This window comes from Halichoeres trimaculatus, unplaced genomic scaffold (assembly GCF_033239565.1).
Source record: "Halichoeres trimaculatus isolate MK-OKI-2021-1 unplaced genomic scaffold, fHalTri1.1 fHalTri1_scaffold_14, whole genome shotgun sequence".
NCBI classification, from domain to species: domain Eukaryota; kingdom Metazoa; phylum Chordata; class Actinopteri; order Labriformes; family Labridae; genus Halichoeres; species Halichoeres trimaculatus.
Window position 1 is genome coordinate 11,165,719 of NW_027437192.1, and position 20,472 is coordinate 11,186,190.

Below are 20,472 nucleotides of genomic sequence, written 5' to 3' on the forward strand. Positions count from 1 at the left end.
GCAGCCAGCTATATGTTGGCCCGGTCTCAGACGAATATGTAGGCTACTGCCTAAAAAAAGTAAACACTGTCAGTTTGTAAGTCGTTAAGTCGGTGTCTATATTCACTGCAGCTGGCAGTCCAGTGCTCTAAGACATGTCTGTAATGTGCAACGTCAGTAAACCCTGGTTAGCTATGTCCTGCCAGTCATCTACCAAGCAGAGCTAACGTTAATTCACTCTTCATTTTATGTTAGAACACACCACTGCAGGATAACTGCTGCATGTGGGTTGGAATGAACATTATAGCTAACAGTTTCGCCATTGTGTTATAGAGTGGCTAATTAGCCTTTAGCTCGGGCTTTATCACTCTTCTGTTTAGCTTTCTTCTGCTCTTCTGTTCATTTTCTGTCTGAGAGTTAGACTCCTGTGTCCTTAAGTTAGTCATTTTTAGCGGAGAAGAAAACAGATCTCTATGTTTTATTTCTTCTCACTACTAAACTTCATAAGTTGGTGTGGTGTTGTCATAGAGACCTAGATGTGCTGTAAATTAATCTGGTCCTGGTTGACCCAAACAGGAACCTAGGAAGTAGCAATTTAAAATAAACTGTAACCTGCAATATTGGCACTGGTAATCTCATTTTTAAGTGTGCATTACGATCAGGCATATATCTAGTAGAGAGACTTTTTGCAAGATCACTTTCAAACTCCCCACAGCCCCTTTAAGAAAAACTGAGTGTCTGACAGCAAAAAGTTTCCTGTTTGCATGACCAAGTGCTTGCACTGGTCCTCTCTGAAACCCAGGTTCTTCTGCTTCCTGTCACCCCAAGCGTGAATGGTTAATCTGTTACTCCTAATTTTCCCTATAGCTGTGAATGTGCATACTGTGTCTTTATAATCTCTATGATTGAGTGGCGACCTATCAAAGGTATACCCTGACTCTGGCCCAGTGTCAGCTGGGATCAGCTTCATCCCTCCTGAAAAGGATGAGCGCTTCAGATGGTGTAGATGGTACAAAGCATATCAAATATCATTAATCACTGGATTGAAAACCAAGTTAGTGTGATTTTTGTTTAATCTTTTTGATACAACAGTATTACTGGTATAACACCCCGACTGTTACCACACCAGCTCAAGCTGTCCAAGAAAACAATAAAAAACCCTGCTACTCTGTCTTTTTCCACGCCTGTTCTCAGCGCCCTTATCTGATGACCGTGTTTTGATTTATTATGAAGAGCCATGCTCTTAATCCATTCCAATTGAATTCTAACATTATTTTCCCATCTAATTTCTATCTATTCCTCTAAACAGATTGTCCTCGCACTTCATCTTCTTGCTCTTCCAACCCTGTGTCCTTTTACGACCATTTACCAACACATCACTCCCCTTCCCCAAAGGCTCAGCCCTCATCCGAGCATCCATTTCCCGGCGCTCCCTTTTCATCACTGCCTGATGCCGAGGAACATTGTCCTTGATTGCTTGGCAGATGCCATTATCCTGGGCTTATATCTTCACAATCACATTAGCCATTTGCACAGCTGGGTACTTACTGAAGCGAGGCAGGTTAAGCACCACACTCGAGGGGACAAAACGACGAAGGCCCACCTGGAGCTCAGGGCAGGACTCTCCTCAGCACCAGGCCATTACAAAAACACTGTTGGCCTTTCTCTACTTAGCTAATGCCTCCATGTCTCCCACTTCATCTTCCCCATGTTTGTACTTTAGTCACCTTAAGATTTTTTTACCTCTCCCTCGATCCTTGCTGTTTTATTTCTTCTGTCCGCCTCCATCCATCTCTGCCCCCAGGTTACCTCTTGGTCTTCCTCTGTTTTTTTACTCTTTAAAGCTTTTTTAATTCATGTCTCTTTCAACCATCTCTAACTAAAAGGATATTCAAGAGACAGCAAATGCAAATTCACACCATATAAAAGAAATAAGGAGAAGAGAGCGTCAACATGATAAAACAAAACAAATACACAAAATATTGGAAGAAGAACACAGACTGCTGACATTTTTCTGGCTTTGATTAGCACTGCACTCACTGCGAGCACCATACCGCAGTTGTTTTCATTGTTAGAGGATAGTTTAGTTGGAACTCCATCCCTCAAAATTCTTGAATGTTACTAGTTTACACAACTCATCCTTCAGTGCATGACTTTTCCCCCATTGAACCTGCAGGATGATGATGTGACGAGTCTCATCAAGCGGGAGATGACATTAAACAAAGCTACATAAGCCTCAGTGCAATGTTTACAACATGGTGGACAAAACAACAGAGACTAACGCTCTGCATGAACACATGTACGTATATTAGCTGTTTTCATCTTGAAATCTCTTCTCTTCTTAACCTTGGATGATTTTAAGCAGTAACATCTGATTGCAAAAATGAAATTTAGGGGCCGTTGACCGGGCAACGTTTTAAGGGTGAATTGCAAAAGTTTTGTTGCATTTCGGCCTTGCGTTCACATGGAAACAGTGTTTTAGCCAACTTTTAGCAACCTTTTGAAAACCACCTCCAGAGCGTGATTTTTCTGAAACGCTGCACTGATGCCAAGTAAACAGTAAGCCGGTGTTTTCAGTGGACATGCTGACGTCACGCCCCGCTTTGTGCAACAGTACCATCAGTATCGTTGTTGCCACTAGCTGCGTTTCCACCGAGCAGTCTGGTTCGGTTCCGAATTTGTTACTTTTATAGGTACTGACCGAATTCTATCAAAAGTACTGGGTCCCGATTCATGAAAAATCAAAAGGTTCCATGTTTAGGTACCTAAACACATCCTTGTGACTGTGAGGGAGTGGAAGAGAAGGTGATTTTCCATGCTGGACATGAGCACAGCATTACAAGGTTATATATTAAAGAATAAATATGCTAAATTGAAAAAAAAATATATCACCAAAAAGATTAATATTTTTACCACATAAACACAAAAAAAAAATACCGAAACCTATTGCCAGGTACCGGGCATCAGTACCGTATCATTTCAGATGTAGAAGGTACCCCTCCTCAAACTCCACCTTCTGAGAGCAGTCAGTTCGGTCTGGGACCCATACAAAAGGGTCCCAAAAAGTGAGACAGCTCATCTTGGTTATTTGGGGATCTGTCCTGTCAGTGGAAACGCCACAAAATGTGCGCCGTACCGAGACGAACTGAGCCGGTCTGCTTGGTGGAAATGTGGCTACTGTTGAGGACTACGGTGTCCTACTACATACACCAGATGATCCCCCAACTCTACTTCGGTGGAGATCTACCAAAAGCCGCTTCAGGATAGAACAGTTACAACGGCAACTACAGGCCTGACATGCTTACTACAGCGTTTTTAATCCCTTGGCGTTTCTGTGGCAACGCAGATTTTTTTTCTCTGCATTTCAATGTTTTTTGATTAAATGTTGTGTAAATGGGGCCTTATGCACAAGTGTTAAAACTGCAGTCCCTAGTATGGTCTAGTGATTTGGGTTTGGATTGCGAGCCCCATGAGGCTAGCCCTCGGTAGTCCACCCTAAATATGGCACTTTTCCTGCAAGTCTCACCCTGTGTCCTGCTTTGTCAACTGTCTAGTCCTCTCCAGATAAAAGCATAAAAAAGAAACCAACAAAAAAATGAAACACAACAAAAACAAAATAATGCAGGTCTTTCAGTGTCCACCTGAGGCTGACTTCATTAATGCCCACATTCGGATGCATGTTTGTAAGGCACTGTTGGGCTTCAAAAGTTTAATATCCACACCAGCTCACCTGACTTTTTTTTTCTCAAAACTTTATGCCAAAATCAAGTCTGAAAAGTGAGCTTCGCTGTTTGTATCCTCATACGCAGATAACATTGGAAGTGTTGTCTAGTTTTTGAGAGTTTTGTGTGTTGACAGCAGCAAAGGATTACTCTGTAACCAACTAGCTAGCTAGCCTTTATGACAATGTGTTGCTACAATTCTTAGAGTTTCAATGATTTTGACTAAAATACTTAAAATGCTGAATTACACTCAGAGAGGAAGATGTTGAATTTCTGTCTGATAAGAAGTTTCTGTCATGGGGCTGGGGACAAGAACACAAACAGCTTTGATTATTATTAGAAAAGAATGATGGTATGTCAGCAAGTCCTTGTTTATTCATTTTTTAGTTCATAGGCAAAAGTGTGATACTGTAACCATATCTTGGAGCTATTTGGTGACAAATATTAGACCCAAGTATTGACTGTCGTTAACTCAGTGTTACCTGATTTGAGCATGTGTAAAGCAGAAATTGATACCAGCTTTGGGTAATAGTATACTGGCATTGACGTTAGAGCCACTCTAGCTTTTACACACTCTCATTCTCACACAGGGGTGTTTGTTTGCCAACAATAATCGAGAAGAAGCTGCTTTTAACACAGAGACGCTGACAGAGTTGTTTTATATTCAAAGTTTGACATTTCACTTGATTAACTGATTAATCAAATAAATTTTGTTTACTGACACCGCCACTGGACATTAAACTCAATCAAGGCAGCCTCAGTTTAATCCATCAATATTAAAGCTGCTCTAAAATGAGACACAGTGAAGATAGGAACAGATGCAGGAAATTAGAGAAAGCGCAGAACAGAGTCAGGAGAGTAAGAATAGAGAAATCCCGCTGAGGAAGAAACCCACACATTAGCTGCTGGAATATTGCTTACACCAGGAATGAAGTTGGGAGGGAATCAATAGCAGCTCTACAAGGATATATAAAAGTGTTGAGTCTGATTGATGATAGCAAATTATCTGAATAATCAATATGCCCATAGCTGCTGTTCATGAATTAATCACAAACAGAGTCAGAGTCAAGGTAACAACCATGGTTACTGTTTCTATACCAGCGCCTGTAGCAAAATGTGTGCAGCTGCAGAAGCTGCGGGAGGCAATAAGCATTCATAAACAGTGCATCTCATGGTGCAAAGTCGGAAGAACAAATGTGTTCAATAACTTATGACATGGGAAGCTTCGCTCATTCAGTCACATGAGCAGAATACACACTCATGCACATAAAGCGGGTCATAAATATGCATCTGTGGCTCTGACGGGTGAGAGGAGTCCAGGAAACATATTAAATGTCACTCTCTATATTTCCATCTCACTTTTATTGGCACTGCATGGTCGGTGTGCGCAACGGGAGGCGAGAGATCATCAGTTTATGAAGAAATGGCAGAATATGCTCCTGATGTGCGGCACTTTCCTCCTGAGTGCACGAGAGGCGACAAAAGGATGACAAATGTCATGTGGAGCGGATGGAGGCGAGTCATCCAGTGGAGCCACACAGATAGGTGGTGGGACAGAGTTGGGAGGGGGAGAAAAAAAAAAAGTGATGGTACTCACGCTTTCATCCACCCCTTTACTCTGGTCGCCACGGCAACATGCCTGGAGGGCACCTAAGAGAGGCGTCATCCCTGACAAAAACAACAGAGAAGCAGGGAGTGAGTGAGAGCAAACGGGAGCAAACGAGGCAGACAGTGTGTATGAATGAGAGCCAGGAGCAGGCAGCGGATCTACAACCACCACCAACACTGCTGCTTCTTCTTCTGCTCTCAAAAAGAAGTGTGGCTCTGACCTTCAGGGAGTCTGCTGAGAAGTGTAATGAACGTTCATTCGTCACTGGAGGTCATTCAGATTAATGTTTGGATCACCCCGCTAAAGTTTCAGCAACAGTCTCTACGAGCACGTTTATGGGTGTGAATGTCACTGATATCCCCTCTGAAAAAAGGACGCTATTATGAGATATGAAATTGGAAGAGTTAATCAAACCAAGGCTAATGCTTAATATTTGGAATTAACTGAGCCATTAATACAGCGTGCTGCTGTTAGGCTAGATAGAGTGGTTAAACCACCACCGGCAAAATTAAACAGGTTAATTAAAGTCTTAAAAATTTTACACTTCCCCACAGTCTGAATTTCGGTGTTAAAGACACTCACACACAGACACACACTCTCACATAATTACTCCAACATGTGTGTTATTACTACACTTCTGATGACCATTCTCTGGCTCTATTAAATTTTTAATCTGAACCATAATTCTAATCTTAACCCTCAACCCTCGTTAAAAGGTGAAACTAAAATAGCCTCATTTTTTTAAGTCCTTTAACCAAACACCTAAAGATTTTTTTTCAATTAGAGATGACACAAACAATGTGCGTAAAGATATAATGTTATGCTTTTATCGTGCATACTATATTCCAGCATCCAGATTGAGGCTTAGATCAGACAGGCATGATGCCAGGGGTGGGCTCACGAGGCTTACGCCCTGAATGTTTAGAGAAAAGCCCCAAATCTGTGACTAATCATCACACAAGGTGTTTTTATCCTGAACCCAGATCCCAGTTGCATAGAAACCAGTGTTCTTTTTATGTGCACAGAAAACAAGTCTTGGATGCTCAGTCTTGTTGACTTGTTGCCTGGACAAAGAACATGACACACAGCAGGTTGACCAATCATAGCCTGACAATAATAAAGGAGGATATCCGTCTTTCTCTGACAACCAGGGCCACCACCTTCTCTTGGTGAAAAGTCTCCTCAACACAAACCCTAAAGGTGTTTTCACACCTGGATCGTTCGGAATAGCTGCCAGTTTCCCCCCTTAGCCCTGGTTATTTTCACATTTGTGAACACAGGAATCAGCCTTGGATATGACACAAAAGAAGCACCGGAGACCACCTGGAAGGGCCAGTCTCAACTTGCCTTCAGTTGAACCCTGGATCTGTTCGTTTGCAGTGAAACTCAACACACTATCAGCAGTAAGCTAGAAGCATTAGATTCAATAACAAAGCTCCCTGGCAGTTTAGATAACAACTGATAGTTAGCATGAGATTAGCGATAAACTAATGGCACTCATTGTCTTCATCCAATTAAACATTAGCAGAAGAGTTGGAGCTAGCTGTAGCAACATTTTAGGACTCAAAAACACCCAAGGGTTTAACAAGGGATTGAAACAAAGCCACCACTGGAACTTCCACTCTCTTCAAGCTAGTCTCATATGTTCACGTCTAGATTTGAAGCCTATGATTGGTTGTATTTAAAGGGGCTGTGAGGAGTTTGAAAGTAATCTTGAAAAAGGCTCCCTTTCAGATATATGCCTGATTGTAATCCACTCTTTTGAAAGAGATTATCAGCGCCCATATTGCTGGTTACAGGTTATTTTAAATTGCTACGTCTTAGCTTCCAGTCTGGGTTGTCCAGGACCAGATCTATGGCACATCTAGGTCTCTATGAAAACACCACACCAGCTGACCAAGTTTGGTAGTGAGAAGAGATAAAACACAGAGTTCTGTGTTTTTCTCTGCAAAAAATGACTTCTGTGACTAATTTTATAGTGGTGGTGGACATAGGAGCCTTACTGTCAGACAAAAAATGGATAGAAGAGCAGAAGAAAACTAAACAGGAAAGTAATACAGCCTGAGCTAAAGGTTAATTAGCCTTGGTAGATAACTGCTTGGTAGATAACTGGCAGGACACAGATAACTAGGATTTACTAACGTTACACATAGCCGGCTCTGCAACATCTGTTTGATGTCACGTTTCAAACTGACAAACCGTAGCGCTATGTAACTGTACTATTAAATACCTTACCTTGGCACGTTGTATCCAGGAAAAAGTTTTCTTAAACAACAAAAATTGTTTCTATCTGATCTCCATTTCATTCCATAACAAACACACGCCTTGAGCCACAAGGTGGTGAGGGAGTGCAATTAAAACAGATCCTCCTCATAGCCTCTTTAAATGAGTCCGGTCACAGTTGACTGAGGCTGTGAACATGTTTATTTTTACTGTAAAAATTGGCCTCTTTGAATTGGTGCTAATATGGTTCCTGGTACTTTTAGTGCCAGCCTCAAGCGACCTCATGCTGAAGCTGTCAGCACTTCCCCACTGGCTTCATTCCTCACAGCCAGAGTTTTCCACTTGGTCGAATCACGAAATCTGCCCTTCTCACCTCAGTAACCTCGACTCATTCCAAGCTGGTCTCGTATAATTTCATCCTGAAGTTAGAATTTCTTGGCCTGATGAAAGTGTGGTGTCCATGATTTGACTAATATTGTCATCTACTCAAAGATCATGACTCATTCCATCTTCTCCAAGTCAACCCACTTCTCATTTTATTTGTGGGTTAACTGGCTGAGGTTGGCCAAGCTGGCTTTGCACAACTCAAAGCGTGACTAGCAGGGATGGCATTTATTTACCTACATGTCTGGGAAAGAAGACTCTTGTGTAATGATGTAAGAAAAGCCTTGCCACAACTTATTGCAGTGTGATTAGAAAACAACCCAGAGGGAAAATTACAACCACAGATCATTTTATAATCTGAGTGAGAACAGAGAAAATGCGCCATAGGTGTGAAAGTACCCCTAGAGTAGGACTCCTCTTTGAGTGAGAGTTTACATCCTGATCAAATGCTGTAGGATCCTTTCCTTGATATTGTTTGTGCCTGTCAGCAGCAAAAACAAGCTTTTTTATGGGCTTACACTGACTGTCTGTAATTGCCCCAAAGGATTACATGGTAGCTCATACTGCTGTGTCAAGGCTGCTGACTGAAGTCTTCTATGTGAGAAATTAAAAACAATTCAGTCCTTGGAATTTGGAAGCATCAAAATGTAAAGAAATGGGGCCTAAGTTCAGAGAAATAAATGATTTAATGAGTTTAAGGAGGACAATGATAACGCCTATGCAATATTTACCTCCTAATTAGTTTCATTCTATCATTAAAAAGAAATTTTCCAAACTAAGTCCTCTGCCACTAGCTTGACTTGTGTGATTGTGCAATGACCTTTTCATCAAGACAAAAATGTGGGCCTAATTTGGCCTCTGCAGGGGATTGCTGGGACTCTGCACCAACACAACAGTGGTTTGTCCTTTAAAAGCTGATATCCATTTGTATATCAAACAGCTTCATTTTTAAAAATTTTCAACAGAATATTTTCACAGTGTGCCGGTAATTAACTTTATGATAATGATTCAGTGTGATAATTAGTCATATCGCAGCTGGTAGGGATGTTTTAAAGCCTTTTAGTGGGCTGCATGCTTGAGCCAAAGTAAGCCTGTGACTGCTCACAGATAAAACAGAACTGTATATGATTTTTATACGATATATCTATAAAGTTAACCATTCCTTTCACTTTGAAACCAACTTAGGTTGTAATTGAAACACTATCTTGTTTAGACACTTTCTCTAACCTAATTATCTGAATCTTAAACCTAAACTCTGACCCTTATAATGAATTGGTATTTGAAGACTACTTCTATATTAAAGCGGCAAATGTTTTCTCCACGCAGTCTCTGAAATACTCAGACCCCGACACAAACATACACAGACGCACACCCACACACGCTGCATGTTTAGAGGGGGCGGGGCAGCAGAGGAGACGGACTCGTGGGCGCATCTCCTCCATCAGAGGGCGGGCTTGTAGCGTTGTGCGCGAGCGCAGCGTGTGGCCGCCGCTGCTGCTGCTTGATGAAGATGATGAGAGGAGCGGCAGGTACACAAAACCTTTCAACTGAGACCCGGCGGCTTTAAAGCTGTGTGAAGAACAACTAACACCGACCTCTGCTCAGCCAGTCAGTGAATGTGGAGCCTTCCTTGCCTTATTATTTTGCCCTTTGTTCTTCTTCAGTGAAAGCCAAACAAATGAAGTGAGTGACTTGAAAGTGCGCAGCGGTTGCAAGACAGAAGTACAGAACTAATGATGTCCAAATGGGTCTCGTCGCGATGGGATTTGAGATGAAGAACACGTAACCTGTTAAAAGTCACCCTATCCACCTCGTTGTTAGGTAACAGGGAAGTTAAAGGGAGTTTTCTTTTTTTGTTGACCGCTGGGATGTTGTGAACAACACGCCACCTGGGACTGAAGGAAGTAAGGAAGAGAGGGGACCCAGGGCTGGTGGACAAGCACCGGAGGGATTATGGCTTTCGCAACGTTTTCTCTCAGCCTCATCACGCTCGCGCTTTCAAACTTGCACCTGTCGCGAGCCAGCGACCGGCATGCGGTGTACTGGAACAGCTCAAACCTCCTGTAAGTGTCCTCTTTTCGGCAGTGCTACTCGTGTTTACTGCAAATTAACTCGTGTTTGTGTTTGTCAATGCGCACCTGTGTCGGTAACTTGCTTCAGAAGACAGTGGTCATCCTCTGCAACGACGCGTTTCTTTTGTTCACAGCTCTAAGCCTTTGAAGCGCCGCTGAAACACAGAAAATAACCTTAAACAAGCCAATTATTTCCCAGTTTTCAAAAGGAAACGACACACGGACATCTGCTCCTAATGTCTCATTAAAACTTCTTTTCATCTTCTAAATAAATTCTAAAATGTCTTCCCCCTCAAGCTTTATTCAGTTAGAGTAACTAATGCATCTCCACTGGGAGACTGTTTCTACACTGTTCCCCCCTTTCTGGCCTGCATGCAGAGTGCTTACCGTATAAATATTTGATTTCTATCCCACATTTAGTCCATCTGCTGCTTCACAATAATGACTCATTTAAGCAGTCATCTTTTCATTTACCCTGCTTCCAGTTTTTCTGGTGTCCATCATCATGTTCTGCTCTAATGCAGCATGGATACAGATCATATACAGCTCAAACTTCCCTAAGCTGCCCTAGAATGTACATTCCATATAAATGAAGTTCATGAGCCACACATATTAATGTATTCACACACATATCAGAGCTAATCCTTGGAGTCTTCCTACAGCAGGAAGGTTGCCTAGCTCAGGTAAGCTTCCCCAGGCTCTCCCCCTTTCTCTACCTGTGAGCTATAGAGCCGGCTTGCTGTGGGGCAGAGATCGATGTGGATTCTCCTTCCTTTGTCTTCTCATTAGCCAACAGTGAATCCATCTTTCTCACATTCTTTTTATCTCCTCTCCTCACACAACCTCCCCTCTTTGCCCCCCCCCCTCCCCTCCTCTATCTGTGTCCATTTGTATTCACCTCAGATGCGAGTTCCTCTCCTATCGCCTCTCTCTATCTCATACTTGGTTATTTTCTTCCCCTCTCTTATTTTTTCCCTGCCACCAGCCGGCCTGTCCCCCTCAATTCCCTGTTTTCTGCATCTCATTACCGCCCCCCCATCTGCTCCTGGTCCCTCACTCACCTCCAAGGCTCTCTCAGTTCACATACAGTAGATGATTAGAATGAGAAATTGTATGGAAGTTATGTGATTGTATGTGGGTGTCAAATATTTGAAGGTTTCCTCAGGGCAAACAGCAGGAGAAATGCTTTAAAACTGGATGGAAACAGTCGTGCTGGCGCAGCAGCTCTGTGTCACTCCCCCATTAATGTTAATGTGTGAATGAAAGAGCCACATTCAAAACTATTTTAAATTTATGACCGCAGTTAATCCCATCAGTTTGACATGAATAGGGAAGAGTATTTTCACTGAGAGTAACTCGCATTTAAGCTCAACAAAATACTCAGGTTTTATGTGTTGTTATGAGGAGTAGTCCTATATATCAATTTTAATTAGTCTTTTAGTGCGTTACCTCCAAAATAATTTCACAGCATGGCTAATGTAGTCATTTGTTAGCACATTTAGTGGCTTTAGATTGGCATCTGTGAGTTAAAATGACAAATATGTGCTCATTTTAATGAATTCAGAATACTGTGAGGAAACAAGGAGAAAAAGAGGGAGAGAAAGACAGAGTGCAGGTGCGAGTCTTCATGCCTGCGTGTGCGAAAACCCTCTCCCTTCTCCACAGTAAGATACAAATCTCTAAAATAATGCAAAAATTGACCCAGTTTGCAGGTAGCAGACAAATCCTTAGAGGCTAGGGTAAGAATACTGATGGCCATCAAGCTTTAAAAAAGGCCTCAGGCTCAGGGCCACCTCTACCACGACTCAGTCTCTATGCATAGAGAACCTGCAGAAGGCCTCATTTGCTCAACAATGCAGCTCCTTCCTCTTCCTGACTCTCCCAACTCTGGAGATTCAGAGCTCTGGAGCAAAAAGGAAGGCAGCCGTGGACGGCCATAAACTGAAGGCCTTTGGGGGTAAGAACTCTGGTTGAAGCCTTAATGTTTTACCCTTGAGCACAGCATTCAGCGCGGATGGTTACGGCACAGCTGCAAGAAATGGGATCATTCAGAAGCCAAGCTGTTTGTCCCACAGCCATGAAAATTTATGATAAGGCTCAGTTAGAAACGTCTTGCTCTGGTGTGTTGGGAGGCGAAAGGGCACTGTCACACAGATGATATCCAGTAATACTGTGCTGTTTGATTCTTTCTTTGCAGGTTTTCTGAGGTAAACAACATCAGGCGATTTATTATAGCTTCCTCCTCCGCCACGGACAATTTGAACCGAGATGTCTCGATTATCATAACCCAAAGAAATGGCTCAGAGTGCTTTGATTACCGCCCAAGTCCGTCACGATCGCACTACCCCCCCATTAGAAAGTGTTGCTCTCAGCTTCCGCTCTCAGCAGCGCGCCTGGCCAACTCGTTACAGATGTCCCCGCTAATGGCTGACTGAGGCAAGAAAAAAAAACACACACGCAGGCCATTAAATCATCTCGCATCTGAGGCCATCTGCCAATTAGAGGGGGGAGATGTGGAACATCTTGAGAGCACCCGGGAGCAGCGGTGCACTGCGGTAGCCTTGCCTACCCACAAGCGGCATCCCGTGCTCCTGCCACCTCCTCCCATCAGGTGTTTGGCCTCAGCAGTTCTACAGGCCACGTCTTTGTAATTGGGCACCCCATGTCAGCATGATCAAAACAACGCCACAGCTTCCATCTAGTCTCCCCTCCTATCCAAAGACACGCTGCATCTCTCCTAATGCTAATAACCTAGCAGGACACCAAAGCAAGAAGTCTTTGCACAGTCGAGGGGAGAAATAGCAGGGAATTGGTTTTGAAAATGTGCCACAAATCACTTTACTAAATCGCCATTCCCCTGCCTACTCAGCAGGATAAAAGTCTTTCTTTGCCGTTTGAGGTTGAGTTACAGCTCTGCATGTTTGGCGCTACTCATTACAGTCTTGATTTGGACCTGATACGGTATCCGTCAGACTCCCAGACTGCATTGAGAAAGCAAAACAATCCCCTGCACAACACATCAGGTTTTACTACATAAATGATCACCTTGACAAATGGCTTCCCTGTGACTTCGAGGTACAGAGGCCCGGTGATCAGTGTAGAGGCGAGGTGCCATCTTACTCAACAGGCTCATTAACCGCCAGGTCGGTCTGAGGGGGTGGGTGCAGAGCAAGATAGAGATGGAGGTGTGTCCCTGTGGGAGATCCCTCACACCCTACGGGGGAAGTTGAGGATATTTAGTTGCAGTAAATGGAATTGTAACTGAGAAACGAAGAAAAAGGAGGGTGGATTGAGTGATGGATGGGACTAAATCAGGAAGGAGATGGAGGGAAAGAGGATGCAAAGAGTGGAGATTAGAGGTAGATGCAATGGAAGAAGAACACATCAGAGAGGTAGAAAGTGGAGCGATGTTTCAGAAGAGGAAAGGAAGGATTGAAAGATTGATTGAGCTGACCAGAAGTCAGACCAGGTGAAAGGGAGCGTGGGTTTTACCGGATATGGAAGTGAGGTTATTTGTCTGAAGGTGTTGTAGCCGCTGCTTCCCGAGGAGATGATACCCACGGGTGTTGATCCGTGCTAATGTGGACAGAGGCTGGGTCATTGATGTGGACCGATGCTCAGAGACAATAGTGCCCGCCATTCACCTGCACAACACAGCGCACAGAGGAGACAAGTGGATTCGATACCTGATTACATGCACGTCTCTCTGCCTGCAGCTCCATCTCTAGGCTGTCTCGCCAATTTTGCATACAAATGCATCTTATTCACCGGCTTTCAATTTATCCTTTCACATTTATCGCACCATAGAAGTGCCTGAAGTACTTTTAGAGAGCATATAGTTTTTTTCCTGGTTGCATAGTGACTAAGACTGATTTAAAAAACAGATTGACCTTTTATTTTTCATATTTAACACATCTAATGAGATATTCCTTTTTCAAGTTGTTTGTGAAGAGTCAAGTGGTTTTATAGTGTGTTTTTTTTCTCTCTCCCTTAGACATCCTGGAGATTAGTTTGATGAACGGTGCTTTTAAATGAACAGCTGACTTGACAACACCTGGCTTCATTATGCTGTAGATGTGCAGAGGTGTCTTAAAGCTTATTGGTTTGCTAAGCAGTGTGCCGGCCAATTTTAGATCAGTAGGATCTGCCATGAGTCACAGAAATGGACGAAGAGCCACTGAAAGGATGTTTAATGCTCATATGGATCCCAGAGTGGGAGTGTGGATCAATGCGTTTATATGGTATAGGAAGGTGAATGGACCCCGGCCAGACAAAAACACAACAAGGTTGCTTTCTGAGCGGCAATCAATCTGGGTGCATCAGGTGATCAATGTTGAAATGCATTTTTAATTGGATTTCACAGTGTCAGTAAATCGCCATGAAGTATTCAGGGCTCAGCTTGGGAAGCTCAGATCAAGTGTTGCCTTGGAACAGTGTGCTGGAGAATTGATTATTACAGGCTTGTCAGTCACTGCTCCGGGGTTCAAGCTCCGCAGAGGCCTGAACTACAAGGCCTCGGTGTGGCAGCAGTGCCAGCTTCAGAGAAGACAAAGGTTGAAAAAGCAAGAGGTTGTAGATAAAGAAAAGATGCATTTGAGCATATCTGTTAGGCGTAATAACTGTTACTTATTCCTCTACAGGATCAAATATTTCATCAGGGCATTGATTATAGTCTACTCACTTAAAATATTTCAAGGTTGCATCAGAACATCAGTATGCAATATATGTTCTTTCAAAAATCTCACTGCTTATCTGCTTCACCCTTCAGGTAAACTGGTTGAGGCTGATGTCTGTTGATCAGGGAGGCCAGCTCTGTGTGAGGACTCTGACTGTTAAAAGATGGTTGTCACTTGTCAAGTCCTGGCTCTTGGTTGATTGGTTTGCTCATAAATCCTATTACAAAGAGCTCAGTTGAGAACAGATCTGTAAGCCAAGTGCCGTGTGATTACTCTTGCTGTGATGTGGCTATTTGAAAATAACAAAGTGATTGCTTTTCCCAGTTTAGTCAAAAACCTTCTCTTGTCTATGGAAAAAGATTTTAAAGGTGACGACTGTCTGTAATTGGTGGTGTTTTTTCTTGGGATAAGACTCCATATCCCATGAGCACTATCACCCACTATTGTAGGGATGTGACTTGGGCAATGATATGCACTTTTTTTTTTGTTTTGGGAGAAAATAAATTGAAATTAGACACTTCTTTCTTTGTTCTAGAAAAAACTCGCTTCTTGTGGCCAAACTTTGTCAGCTGGTGGAGCATCATCATTGGGTTGGTCATTGTGCCCAGATCAGATTTGTGTTTTCCAGGAAAGTCCAACCAGACAATGGATGCTAAGATCTCATTTTAAATCATGGATTATAAACAGACAAATTGAAAAAAAGGGACTTTCGCAATCTCCCATTAAGTCCTCATAGTGCCTTTCAACCATAGACTGTATAAAACATGTAGTATCTGCGATATCACCCATCTGTTCCTGAAACACTATAATAACGCCAGACGCTGCCATATTGAATATGACGGTGGCTTTAAGCTTCCTTTCTAGCAGCTATAGGGTGCCTGTCAGTCACATGAGCTGAGCTGTGTCTCTGATTGGACAATTAGATCATCCTAATATGATCTAATATGATCTAAAACGTTGAGTTACAACAGTTTCACCCCCCCATACAGTGTTTGCTGATAGTGAAATTAGCATCTTGGACTCAAGCCATTCTTTGAACCAGGCTGCTTTTTAATGCTATAAAAATTAGTTTTATTTTGGCTTGGTGTGATCGTGGTTTCTGGCAGACAATTGTACGAGTCCCTCCGATCCGAGTCCCAAGCAAGTCTCAAGTCATTTAGTCCAAGTCTCGAGCAAGTCTCAAGTTTTTCTGTTGTGGGCAAGTCAAGTCAAGTCGAGTCACAAGGTTTTTAATTCAAGTCGACTCAAGTCACAAGGTTGTCATGCTACAAGTCGTCCGAGTCAGCTTGTCTCAAGTTGAGTCGAGTCTCAAGTCATTGTCTTTCAAGTCAAGTCGAGTCTCAAGTTTTTTACCCTCAAGTCGAGCCAAGTTGCAAGTCGTCAAATTTGCGACTCGAGTCCAACTCGAGTCGAGTCTCTATGACTCGAGTCCAATTTTCTGGTTTCTGGTCTCTCTGTAGCCAGCCTCATGTGGATTCTAGGTGAACATCAACCTTTTTGCACTTCAGCATGGGCTTCATTTTTCTAAACTGGATGTTGCCCTTTGCTTTCAATTTAGAAAAAGAGAGGAACACAAATGTATGATTTTTTTTCCTGTTTATTACTTTGGGGTAGTTAGTAATTTTACGTTACAGACAAATACATACAAGTTAAATTAAAAGTCGGGAGGAGACACAAATAAATGGTGGAGACTCTTAATAAAAGTGAAGGATGAAAAAAGGTTGAAAAAAAACAAAAAACTTCTCACTGGGCCCCAATTTTTCTTTTCTTCTTTTTCACACCTCCCTTGTCCCTCTGGAGGTCTTAGGCCTCCCAAGCCTGCTCAACTTCATTATTTAGAGGAATTGGCAGGTTTGGCGTGCCATTATGTTCTCTTCATGGGCTCTGATGAGAGGGCCTCATGGGACCCATCCAGAGTTTTCCCAGGTGAGGGGGAGTTTCAAAAAAAGAAACATAGTTAGGGACCTCATACACCATCAGAGCCATTAGCATTCCTTGCGCTCCAAGGTTATAAAAAGTGCACTTAACTGGCAGTGGGAACCCACAGGAGATAGTCCTGATCCCAGACAGGTAGAACCAATTTCAGACTCAATGATTTGAATGCAAATGCTTTCTGCAAAGAGGGCTTTCCTACTTCCGAATGGCAGCTCCACAGTACATTACACTGGGAGTCTGTACCACAGAGCCCGTTACCCACTGGGAAATTACACTGCTGCAATGACGGAAATGGCTGCCATGTAGGAAAAAGATCAAAGCTGTTGATAGTTGGATGGTCACTGGCTGGAGTTTGATTATTTGGGAAATGGTCCGTGTTACGCTACATTGCCTGGAAAACGATATGGCATCCGCAGGAGTTGGTCAAAATAATTTGTTTTGTTATTGAAGCAGAAGGCCTCATCTGAGGTATGGCAATTCAGGCAGTATTTCTCACCGACCAGCGCCCTCAGAGTTATCAGTGTCCCTTCATAAAAAGGCAGCTAGTGAGGACACAGGTTTGTGCTCTGTCATATCTTGTTCTCTGTTCATTCCCTTCAGGTCTTGAGCCGTGACAGGTCTTCCCTCTAATGCTCTCGGGTGCTTAACAACAGCGGTTTTACGGGAAGTGGAAACTGTCCTCACAGCTTAGTGGATGATACGGCTTGAGTTTTCCTTTCATGTGAGGGCAATTTCAAATATGTGCCACGTAATAATTAGGTATTCTGTTATAATTGAGATTTTTCCTTTTTGAAGATGTAATTATACCAAGGTCTGAGACCCTTTGGCAGCAGTCATCTCTGTAATGAGAATATTTGAAGAAAATTGAAATCTCTCTCTAGTGCTCTGTGCATCCAGAATGACAAAAAGTAATTTGACCCTTCAGCCGCGGCAGCCACCACCTTCAGTGGCTTGATGTATCCCTTTTATATTGTTAGAGGGAACATTTAAATCAGTGCATCTTCAAGCGAAACTGCTCTATTACAAATATGATAGCAGACTCTTTAGAGCTTGAAGGTGTGATGTGAGTGGATCAGACGGGAAGCTACCTTCTGGCAAAAGAATTAAAGTTACGTTCCTGTGAGGAAGCTGGGAGGCTGTGCGGCATAAAGTTTTCTTTTTTGGAGATATTTAGAAACTGTGCCTGGTGAGGTGGATACTCAGAGTCACTGGAGAGAGCCTGTAGCTGTTGTTAACTTTACAATATGACCTGTGCACACAAGCTATTACACAGTGTTAGAGCAAAAATTGTCTGGGAAGAGGTCAAATGGCCCCTCAGTACTTTTCTGGGGACTCAAAGCTCCATTCAACAGGGACAACTGAAGTACTACCAGTGCTAAAAATGGTATTTGCAGGGAGTATGTCCAGGTATATGACTCAAAATAACATGGTTTTGGATGGCACTAAAGCTCTTACATGTATTACATACAGTATATGTGTGATACCTTAACCTTGCCGTCAAAGAACAGGCTATAATTTTCTGAGATCTACTGGCCCTAAATTCTAAAGAGAAGGACAAAAAATTGGTATTGGGTACAGTTTAATGTTGAAATAGCTTCATGTTAGCCTACATTAGCTAATCGCGTATTATTGAAGTCTGACCAATCAAATTAGCTTGCCATTGTTCAGCCAGTTTATAAATGAAAGTTAGTCTGGAGCCGCTCCGTTCATTTTCATTTTCCATGGGCGGTGTCCAAAAGGCTTCTGGATGTCACAACGGCTAACAAAATTTAAATGTTTGATGTAGCTGTTAGCTGCTAAGCCAGGTAAGCAGTTTTAAACATCAAATGCCAACATTATCACAGATGTTTTGCAGAAGCTGCAGTTATCTGGTGTTGAAAATGAAGCTGCAGTTCCTTAAGTGTCCACTCGAGGCTGCGAAAGCAAAAAAATCCTCAATAAGATCCTATTTCAGAACGGATGGCGTTACAGCAAAACTTAACTTGTCTACAGCCTGGTTCAAAAACGTGTTTTTGGTGTGAAGCTGATTCATCTATATGTTGAAACTGTACAGTACATCTCCAACAATACTTTGCTGTAGAAATGTATAACACATCTGCTTTCGGAGTTACACTAAATATTGCAAGAACGACAGCTGATTGACAGAGAAGTACACACTTTGTAGTTTATATAAAAATCTCCCTGAGCAGGAGGGGGACCAGACATGTCTGTCTGAGCAAATAAAAGGTTTGCATTCACAGAGCCATGTCTTACTAAGAAGAAGCTGCTCAGCTCAGGTGTCAAAGTGTGGAATTAAAGTTTGATGTGATTAACCTGAAGTTAGGGAACTCTGACTGTTGTTTATTCGCTGGAATTAGCCGATGGTCAGTGCTGGACTGCTGTTTGTAGTTAAAGCAGGAACAGGACGTGGGCAGACAGTTAATGGAGGTGTATCGACAGATAGATTTATCACTCCATTAGTCTTTGTGAACGGCTAAAACGCACAACACAGTGCTTTAAATATCAAAGCACATGGTGGCATTGCACTCCCAACACTGGCATGTGAAGCAGACAGTGAACAGGTTTGTTTTACTGTTTGAGCAACTTTCAGAGTGAATGCTAACCCCTGTGAAATCCACAAAAAGTCGCCTGCTTTGATTCAGCTTTAATATTTTTGTATTTCATCAGGGACAGTTGGGAATAGCAAAGTTTGAGTGACGCAACATTTTCTGTGGCACTGCTGCACTGGCTCTCCGGCTAAGATACTGAATATTTAGTACAAAGTCAGCAGATCAGAGTACAGCTCTGTCTGTGGTATCACACTCTTTTCTTTTCTTCTGTGTTTCTTTATCTTCAACCTCATCATTTAATCAGGTCTCGTGTAGGTCTGCATCAAAAATCTATTTGGAATTCATTTGCTTGCCTTGATGTGTAAATTCAGTTATGGTTAATACATGAGCTACGCATAATCATGTCTCTACACTCACACACGTGCACTTTTTTCTCCCCTTCCTGGTGTTCTCATCCATTGATTTGCACGGACAATACGTGACTCATCTCTCACTACTAGCATGCTCCATCAATGGGTGTGGGGGTTCCTCCCCCCCTCCTTTCTCCCCTGTGCAGTCTGTTATTTGCATTTGTAACAGCTGGGGCGGTGAGATCTTGCTTGTTATTACGAAATGTTAACACTTGAGTATTAATGGTTACAGTATAGTGGAACAGTAAAAGCTGAGCCAGTCGTCTACCTGTTTAGCTCCCTTGTTCAAAGTGTGAAAAATCTCCTCTTGGCTTCTGCTGCATTTTGTTTGTTGAGGTATTTATTTAGTTTGTTCAGCTGTTTTTTGCTACATTCATCAGGCGTGTGTGTGTGGCTCTCGCAAGTGTAGTAGCTACATTTCCAATTTCACTTTGTTGAGTTTGTGTGAGAAAACACTGTTTTTCTTCCACGTAGTAGTAACCTGTGTAATCCTGCGTGGGACTGTTTCTAAACCAGCGTAGTGTGTAAAACTAGGAGGCACACATCCCAGATCCCCACCATGCTGTGTGTGGGTGTATAGAATATCAATGTCCTGCTGGGCCCTCTCACTAATTGTGTGTGTTGGTGTGTGTGTATCAGTTTCCATTTAAAGCGTTCTCATGTCTGATTGTTTGTCTGGGCTACATGAGCATGTGTGTTGTTGGACATGCCCGTTTGATGGTTGAAAGCCGTGTCTCGGCCTCCTCTTGCTCTCTAACGCTCGGGTTTCCTCTCATTTGCCTGGAAGTGCAGCATCCCTCTCCGTCTTCCTGCCGTGCCGTTTGAAGTGGAGTTTTTTCTCGCTCAGCCCTTCTGTTCCAGCTCCATTCTCACCTTGTGTGGAGTCAATGGGAAGTCCCAAAAGAGTGCTTCG

At 42.8% G+C, this 20,472-nt stretch overlaps 1 protein-coding gene across 2 annotated transcripts in view; it reads left to right on the forward strand.

Annotated features, from left to right (window-relative positions):
* efna3a (ephrin-A3a) overlaps positions 1–20,472 on the forward strand; it is a 175,053-nt gene that overhangs the window by 72,730 nt on the left and 81,851 nt on the right. The window contains exon 1 of one of the 2 annotated variants that reach the window (XM_074687438.1): positions 9,376–9,980. The exons of the other annotated variant lie outside the window; for it this stretch is intronic. Within the exon in view, the coding sequence (XP_074543539.1) occupies positions 9,871–9,980 (110 nt within the window). The 5' untranslated portion in view covers positions 9,376–9,870. Of the gene's footprint in view, positions 1–9,375; positions 9,981–20,472 lie in introns of those variants that run through there. 2 annotated transcript variants of the gene reach the window in all.